This window comes from Protomyctophum parallelum (assembly GCF_964188405.1).
Source record: "Protomyctophum parallelum genome assembly, chromosome: 6".
Taxonomy (NCBI): Eukaryota; Metazoa; Chordata; class Actinopteri; order Myctophiformes; family Myctophidae; genus Protomyctophum; species Protomyctophum parallelum.
Window position 1 is genome coordinate 12,591,884 of NC_139701.1, and position 9,900 is coordinate 12,601,783.

Sequence of the window (9,900 nt, forward strand, 5' to 3'; positions counted from 1 at the left end):
GTTAAAGCACAAAGCTAAAAAATGAAACTGCACACATACAACTATTTTCAAATGCATAATTTTTTTCCCAAAGTGAAAAGAACAAGGAATATTGATTTTAGACAAAATAGAGAAGATTGATGGCAGTGAGCAAACATTGCAGCTGCCTGTTTGCTAGTTGATAGTCAACCATTCCACAACCATCCGCCTCCATAAACTCCTGCACAGGAAGCGCTCATCCGTTCGTAATTTCAGGTCACGAAAATGTTTTTAAATATCTTTTGACATATATTTTTGAATTTCCATTTCTGCTAAGAAGCAAGCTACTGTATAGGCTAGGGCTGGGGCGGTATGGGATTTTTATTCCATCCACAGTCAATTTTGACATGTTGGGATTCTACAAGCTTGTTGTGGAATTTTCCAAGATAGAGCTGACTTTAACAAACTTTATACCAATATTTACTAACATTACCAGAGAACTTGCCTCCTCTTCCTCCACCTCCAAACCCTGGGAAGAAAAAATAATACAATCAGTTCAATAGCAAATCATTTATGGACAATCCAGTGGCCCAGTTCATATAGTTTAATCCACCTCTCTCCTTAGTTACCTTCTGTAGATCCTCCATCATCTCCATCACTTCGACCTCCTCTGCTGCCTCCTGTCAAGTACAAATATTACCGTCATAAGCTGTAAGAACCCCATACATATTATTTTACTGTGTATACTTAACTTCTTCCTTGCTTTATATTTCCTTTCAATTTTCAATGTCTATTTTTGGTTGTGGCTCTTTTGGAGCGGGACGTTTGAGAGGTGGGAGGGGTGACATAAGAACCACTGATTTCAATGGCTTGTTAAAGCATGTTTTCACATGGATTTCTTTCAATAAGCTACTTCACCAGTATGAATTATATGTAGATCAGCCACAGCCCGTCTCACCTCTGCCTCCTCGTCCTCTTCTCTCTCCTCCTTCACTGTTCCAGCTGCTGCCTCCTCCTCCACTGTTCCAGCTGCTACCTGCTTCATCTAAACAAACACAATACACAACTCAAACATAGTATAATATAAACATGTAAATGTGTGCCAACAGTCAACACCAATAATACTACTAGTACTTACCATTCCCCTTCTCATCAGCTCCTGTTAATAAGGGCAAAAGTTTAGCTATATTTAAGCTATCAATGTGTTGTGAACCAATGTCACCAACACATGTACAGTATGGTAGGGCTTCATGAGACTTGAAAATAGAATTCCAGAATAATGTAATCTTGATTCATTCATACATTACAAGCATGTATAAGGGTTTAATGGTTTGAGTGAAACTACCGGTACAATTAGTTAATGTTACTGTATGGTGAAAGCAGAGCTGTTTTGACAGGCTTGCACATAAAAATGTATGTTTACTTGATTAATTCTGAAATACACCTTTCTCTTTTGCATTCATGCGTGCATGAAGAGTTTTCTGCCTTTGGCAGTATCAAGTGAAGATGGATAGTAAAGAGGGAGAGAGATGGGGAGACACACGCAGCAAAGGTCGTCATGAACGGGACTCGAACACATGACGCCCCTCAGAACATACGCGACTTTATGGTCATTTATTTTATAAATGGGACCATAATTTTCCAAAAAGAATATTATGACATTAGAAATGAGACTTTAAACTAGTGACTGGAAGCAGAAAGTATTCATGACCATGTTTATTAAGGTAATACAGTCTAGGTGAAGTTGGGCCCAAATACATGGACTTCTATGGGGCTATGGGTTTTTTTGGGTCCAGTGACAGCGCCACAACAGGTCATTATATGAACTTTCAGGAGTTTCAGGCTTCACAAAATATCTGTCTGACTGCCCCCCTGAATAGGACCCAATGCTCTGGGTCTAAAAAATGTCAGAAACTTCAGTAGCATTGGGTTCTGCTTGTAGGGCTAATGATTACCCTACCGGGCCGGCCTCGGCGGTCTACCATGTTCGTAGAAAGTTCGAAACCACGTTGGTTAGCTCCTCTCGGGACCCTCACCCTCGGTTATACCTTTTCTGTATTTTGGACGGCGTTACCGAGAGCCCCGAAAGGGGCTACCACGTTGGTTTGTGTTTAATATATAGGCCTAAATCCATCCACATCGTATCATGACGAAGGGTTCCGACTTTTAAACTTTGAACGTGCCGTGGTCATGGAACCTCTAAACATCGAAGTGTGCTCCTCCCCTCGCCTTAAACATTATTATAATGTTAACTTAACATTGTGTTCTCACTCATGTATACATTCAGGTTTATTTGTATTAAAAGTCGTGTTGCAGGCGGCCGACATTCTGCCTTCCACATGGTGCGGCCTGTCTATCATGACATCAATCAACTTTTACATTCACGTCCAAACAGTCAAACTCTGCACTAAAACCCTGCTGTTTTGTATCTACAGTAAGTATTTCGACACCAAGTCGCATATTATAACACATACATTTACATAAATAAATTGTGCTCTTCGTCTTTTCGCCGACCTTACCTCTTCAAAGTTGAGAAGAAAAAGAAGGACGATTAATGCACGATTGCACGTGTGCGTAGACTGCGTACCGAGCAGAGGAGATGATTGACAGGCTGATTGACCTGTGACAGGTAGCACAGAGCCTTTAGACCCGCCCTGCCACGCCCCTAAAATCGCGGCGATAAGACTCCCAATCTCCCATACCCCGGCCGGTGGGTCGCACCCTGATTGGTTAGACGTTAGAGAACGTCGCCAGGCAACGGGTGGTCACTGGTCACTGGTTTCGTTTTGTTTGTGAAGGGGGCGGGTGTAGGTCGGATAGGTGTAGGTACTAGGTGTACCAATGCACCATCATGTTTCTGAACTTTCATCTGTTCTGAAGAATGCACTGGAGCTTCTAGATTATCTTGATGATGATCAACACACACACACACACACACGCACGCACACAGTCACACACACACACACACACACACACACACACACACACACACACACACACACACACACACACACACACTGCCCTGGGCTCTAGCAGCTGAGCTGAACCAAAGTAAGTGCAGATGGTGGTTTTGATTATTCAGAGGAAGATGCCTAATGTAAATGATGTAGTGTTGGGTGGAAAGTTGTTTCATAGACCGAAATCACTGTGGTTATGGTTAAACATCTTTATCTGTTCAGTGTTTCCCATTGGAAATAATCTAAAATAAAATTTGAATATTCTTTAGCAGCACTTTACTCCCCCTAGTGTCACAATAGTAGAAGGCATTGTGACCAGCTTGGAGGAGGATGGATGTGTGAAGCTGGCCAACATTCCTCAAAAAGGTCCCGGGGCTCGGGGGCTGATTTCATTAATCCGTCTTATTTTGGACCAAAGGCAGTGTGAGGCTGTGAGCACCGATCAGTCACCGTGCATATCGACTTTTCCGCGCCGTTTTTGTGATGGAGCCTCCGTTCTTTGCTCAAATAAAACACGAGGCTAATTTGTTCTTTTCTCAAATAAGACAAGCAATTTTGATGTTAGTGCCGTGGTGGATCGCTCGCTTCTTTTATTCACGTTCGCTCGACTTTACACCACCACCAGGACAACTACGTCACCCGGAAGTAGGCTTTTTATATTATTATTATTATTACTACTACTTCGTGCAGTCACTGCGTGCACACCCTCAAGTGTAGCCCTGGAACATGACTGCCATGATGATTAATATTGCAATTCTACAACAGTAACTAAGAAAATCGCTGATGACAGATGTAGTCACTATACGACCACAAATGTCCCAAGAAACTACCTAGCCTAGCCACCGAGTTTGCTAGCGCTCTCAGCTAACAGCTAAAATTAAACTAATACTTAATCAAGTAACTTAAAAACTGTCTGGGTGTTCACTGTTCACTAGCCCTGAAACATGACTGCCATGATGATTATCATGACAGTCATGAACCATATGGCTAGGTGTTCACATAAGACTGGCATAGACGATGAAATTACCAAAATCTTTTTTTTAAGTGAAATATCCCGTTAAGCTGTATGAAACACTTGCCATTAATATAGTGGTTGCAACTGTATTAATTGATTGCCTGAGTCCTCAGTCCTGTGGTGGGAGTTATGGTGAATAGTATAGTTTTGGTGAATTATTACATAAGTAGATCCGGTCATATTGTGGGGGCACTGGGGTCACTCATTAAAAGTGACCCCAGTCACTAGTAGCTCTGACTCTGAGCATATAATTGCCGTGGCTGCACACAGATCCACAATGCTAACTGTACTGATTAACTTGCGCTGTAGGCCTGTAGCCCTCATTGCGTTTTATTTGTCCCAGAGTGTGAAGAAGATCATTGTGCTTGGAGCAACAGGACAGACTGGACAGTATCTGGTGGAGCAGGCTCTGCAGCAGGGACATGAGGTCACTGCCATAGTAAGGAACCCTGGGAAACTCACTGCGCACCATGACAAACTCAAGGTACCTTCAAGGTTCTTTATTTACTCTATCTTGTACTTTTCTTCAGGTCCTCTGTCATTGCGGAAGCAGAAGACGCAAATGATACACATCAATAGCGACAGGGGGGAAAAAACAAGGTTATATTGTCAAAGACGTTTTTCTAAATTCTTCTCATACTGTGCGGTTACTGGTTACATTGGTTCTCTACTTGCTGGGTCCATCGTGGTTTATAGATGCTGAAGTTATGATGCAGATCTTAGAATTTCACTCTCGTGTACCAGTACAATGAGATGTTACAAATACAAATCTTGATTCTTTAAGTCATTACTCGTAAGTGATAAGGAATGATTTTGTCTACAGTAAATGTAAATCTTCCTGGTTAACTGACAGTGGATTGAAAGTGCTTCTTGTCACAGCTGCATTGTTCTTTATTATTTCTTTGCGTTTTACTATAGCTGCTACAATGCTGAGTTGAGAAACCAAAGAACCAAACCAAAGTGAGAAGTTTTACTTTAACGAATAAAAGCTCCTTCAGCAATAGTGCAGTATAGGTCCATTTGACTCTGACTCCGAGACATCCACCACTGCAGTTTCTACGTGCAACAGTGCAGGCTGCTGCTGGTCAAAGTATTCTCCTCGTCTTCCACACTTTTATAGTTCGATTGCCACGACTGCACCATTTTAACTACTACTACTACTAGGCCTGCGCTACGCTGTATTAGATATCTTGCGTTGCCACCCTTTGTTGTGGTCCATGATGAACGCATCGTCGGCAGTGCTCGGCACAAAGGCAAAGTCAACGTAAACACGGCACTCGGTGACAACGCAAAGCAAAACTTGTATCTTGTATTACAATATCGTGCACAGGTACAGTGGCCGTGCACAGATTCATGAGGTGAACAGTGAACCTTTGTCATTAACATTGCACCCTCGTTTCCGCTCTGCTTTGCCAGGTGGTGAAAGGGGATATCTTCTCGGCGGACGGTTTGAAAGCGCTCATCGAAGGGCACGACGTCGTCATTTCCTGCCTGGGCTTCCCCCCGTCCTTCTCGAGCCGGGTGACGGGCTACACCCAGTCCATGGGCGCACTGGTCAGAGCCATGCGAGAGGTCAAGGTCAACAGGATCATTGTTATGACCGCCTGGTACACCAAGCGTGAGTCACAAGTAATTACATGATTTCGCCTGATCACAATTATTTGCAATGATCGCAATTATTCTTTTGCATAGTCAGAATAATAATTTCCAATCCATCTGCATGAATTCATCTGTTGAAATATGTTCATACATTTTCAAGCAATTTGAAATATACCAGAAATAGCAGAGCTACAGGCTCACAAGTCACAACACATTGCGATGCAGCAGCTTCTAGATCTGCCATGTCCACTATTCAGAAGTGTAATATTATATAACCTATTTTGGCCATAGCACATCATTTATTGTGATTATACATCATTGCCAGTCACTCCTTTATATATTTAAGTTAATTGTCATATCTGCCTTGTGCAACTTTTGCTTAAAAGCTTAATGTCATTTTTATTTAGTATGTTTAGTATGTATCACAATTATAATCTATTCTACAGTATACGACAGTCAATCATCAAGTAAAATTACATGATCGTGACAGCCAGCCCCCAAGCATGAGCCATACCAGTGAAAAGTTGCATCATGGTAAAGCTTTTCCTGCAACATTTCCCATCCAGCAAACTCTGCAGCTCAGGCTGAGGTTCCCTACCTGGTCCGGTTCCTCCTGCTGCCGATGATCCGCAGCATCCTCACTGACATGGATGAGATGGAGCACTTCCTGGACGGCACCCAGGACATCGACTGGACCGTGGTCCGGCCGCCGGGTCTCCGGGACCTGCCTGCCACAGGTACAACATAAATAACACGTGCAGCTTTTAGGAGAAAGAATGGAACACATATATCGTTGCTGTCGGGAGGACACCAGCTAACTAAATTTGAGTTTTTTTTCTTTCTCGTGAAGTTTTGCAAATCCCACCGCCTCCCCAGCATCCACCTGTAGGCTCTGTTTCTAGATCCCCCTGGGGGTCTTAATCCATTCTCTATAATTCTATTTGGCTTGAGTGAATAGAGGATCCAGCCCATAAAACCCGCCCCCTCTCTGAGTGGACGGCATCTCTTGATGCAGCTCCAGTCTGATAATCAGGCTAGCCCTGACGCCAAACTATGCTTCATATATCTATGCTCAATTATGCTCAATAAATATATATTATAAATTCATTCTAAGAGTTGTGTGACTGAAATAAGATTATTTTATAACTTGATGTCAAGAGTAACTAGTTACATTACAAGTTATATTACTACTGGTATATCACGTTGGCTAATAGCCATGGCTATATTAACCTGCATACATGTTACGTCATCATTTCATGATAGAATCAGTAGTCAGAATTATCTCTATTCACAGATTTACACCTATAAAACAGTGGGTGAAATTGTTTTGATTGTTTCCAGAAACAGAAAGAAGGGAACCCCTTTTGGTGTTTTAACTAAGCATTATGTAATACTTTAGCAAAGCTATTGAAAAATAGCAGATCTACAAGCTCATAGCGTGCCACCGAGTGGCGCGCTACGAGCTTGTAGGTCTGCTATTTTAGAAAAATCGTGAAAATGCAGCCCAAATCTTTGAATATATATTCTTTCAGAAGATGTGTTAATTACTTAGTAACTAGTTACTGTCCAACACTGGTTATTGCTAATGTTTCCTCTGTGGTTGTGTACTCCACAGACAAAGAGTTTCAGACCCACGAGGGCTACTATGTTCCAGATGCTGGCAACCAAATGTCCAGGGGAGATGTGGCCCGCTTCATGCTGTCTCAGGTCAACAGCGACTCCTGGGTCAACAAAGGGGTTGCGATCGCTGCCCAATGAGCCAGGCTGCATGTCGTCAGCATGGCTGGCACTGCGGCGTTTTAACGCACGTTCAACTTCTATGGTTTTGTCTTTGAACGTGTACATGCCTCATTGACGGTAATGGAAATGACTTGCTTTAGTCACTTAACCCAAGCGTCCCAATTGTGGGCATGTCATCATTGTCATGATAGTCAAATATATGGCAAAAATACTATTTTCGACAAAGAGATTCGGCGCAGTAGAGGGCAAATAGGAAAAGGCCAAACATAGACCCTGGGGACAGCAAAGTATAGAGCACCGAAGTCTGACGTCACTTTCAGTAGAGGGCGTCAGTCCCCAGGTTCATGTATTTGTTTAGTTGCATTGAAATCCCCATTGAGGCGATTTTAGATCGCCTCATATAAGAACTGTGTTTGAAAAATAAACATGTCACCCCGGCCGCTTCACTCATATGGATATGAAGAATCAACTGACTGAGAGAAAACGCTAATGTTACTGAGCTGAATTAGTTACATTTTCGCTAGAAGCAGACTATCATATATGAGTGACTGACTGTTGCAAACGATACAGAGACACCTCCCTGACAATAACGCCGAGACAGCTTGTTTATTTTTGGACCACAACGCTTATAGTAGACGATATTAAGATCACCCCATGTTATTCTCCATAGAGAAATTACTTCCGCGAACCAGGGGAATCGTCGGGATGAGCGAGTTACGTCAGGACTTCGGTGCTCTATACAATATCACCCTGCAAAATGACATTTGGTTGTCTTGATGGATTTTCACCACACGAGGGCGATGTTGCCATGTGTGATCACAGTTGAATGACTGGTGTAAAACATGACAGCTGGCTGTCCCATGCAGAGGATGCAGCTTGTATACAGCTTCAGCTTGCATACTGTATGTGCCAAATATGCACATTTTATATGCTAGCATAATTTATATGCTCTACTCGGTATGTTGTAGTGCCTTATTGAATAATAAGCGGGTCCAAACAAGATCCAAGACCAATATCCTATTTATTCTGGACGGAAACCCCTTTTGGTGTTTCAAGCATTATGTTATACTGCTATTGAAAAATAGCAGATCTACAAGCTCATACAGATAATTCTGGGGGTCCTTGACATGAAAAAGGTTGAGAACCACTAACATAGAAACATAGGGTTTTTCAGAAAACTGTCAGGATTTAGAAGACATTTTGTAGAATATAGTGTCAGGTCTAATGGGTAGAGGAATTTGTACCAGTGAAATTGTCTCCTTGCCTTAGGCTGCAGCCAATCAAGTGAACTGTATAGGGAACAGTGGTGTTCTGCAGAGGGAGTTGTTGTAATACATTGTGAGGTTTGAGAATTATGTGGTGTTCTGGTAGACTATCGGCATGGTCTACTATGGGAAGGAGTACTTCCTACAATGGGAAGGAGGAAATTATTCTTTTTCTCACTTAAAATGAGAAGCAGTTGATCGAATTAATGTGAGGTTTAAAGGAAAGTTCTGGGTCAATTGTGATACAGAGGTATTTAATGAGTCCACTGTTAGATCATTTATGTCTTATCTGTTTACAAACTAATGCCCATTGGTCAATGTCCCATAATCCTCCTGAACTTTGGCCCATGCCATATAGGTCATTCATATTGTCACCTTACTCTTCAGTCTTCATATCATCATTTTACCCTTAGTCTACTGCCTGTTGTTCTCCAAGTTATGGTAGGCGCTGTTTTTTAATGCAACATGCAGCTGCTGTGTTATCAGTCTAGTTTGACCTTGGCCTAGTAACTTAGCACAGTGCAGGGAAAGTTATCTACAGGTTGCCTGGCAACTCCAGCCTCTGTGCTTTCCCGGTCTATGGCCATCAATGACTGAACCAAGGAAGATGAACTCTACGTCGCTACGCCATCCTCATCATCAATGCGTTGGACTAATGAGAGACCGCCAACCCTGGTCTTGTCATCTGACATTGCGGACTTGAATCATCTCCAACCAATGAACTTAATATCAACAAATCTGACGTGATCTGCAGTATTTAGCCTGGAACAATACTGTGAAGAAGAGGTTCAGTTTAGTGGTTCATTTGGAATCCATCTAGGAACAATTGATTATTCTAAATTATATTGATTGCGAACGCAGTGAGCCACTTACTATGACAGCAAGGGCTGAATGTCTGTGTGTGTGTGTGTGTGTGTGTGTGTGTGTGTGTGTGTGTGTGTGTGTGTGTGTGTGTGTGTGTGTGTGTGTGTGTGTCACGCTGTTACACCACCGGCCCGCCACCAGAGGGCGCAGCTGTAGCACACACACACACACACACACACACACAGGGCGCAGCTGTAGCACACACACACACACACAACCACACACACACGAGCTGCGTTCGCTTCACGCGTTTGCGCGTCTTACTTGTGTATTATACTATCATATTCTGAACCATGTAGCACATTCTCTATGTAAATTGACTTTATACCTACTAAAAAACCTTAAAACCTTAAACTTTTCTCAGAAGTTTATTTCATCTTACTCCAAATCATTTTTAAGGTATCTTTCTATTATTTGGTACAGTGACTGTCATTTTGTCATTGAACGTTTATTCTCAGAACTTTATTTCATCTGACTCCAAATCATTTTTAAGGTATCTTTC

At 42.3% G+C, this 9,900-nt stretch overlaps 1 protein-coding gene across 1 annotated transcript; it reads left to right on the forward strand.

Annotated features, from left to right (window-relative positions):
* Positions 1–3,265: 3,265 nt before the first annotated feature.
* LOC310860131 (flavin reductase (NADPH)-like) lies at positions 3,266–9,392 on the forward strand. The gene is made up of 5 exons (XM_083766904.1): positions 3,266–3,560; positions 4,274–4,414; positions 5,347–5,548; positions 6,096–6,266; positions 7,145–9,392. Exons 1-5 carry the CDS (start codon positions 3,399–3,401, stop codon positions 7,285–7,287), a joined length of 819 nt encoding a protein of 272 aa, XP_083623030.1. The 5' UTR covers positions 3,266–3,398; the 3' UTR covers positions 7,288–9,392.
* Positions 9,393–9,900: the final 508 nt, after the last annotated feature.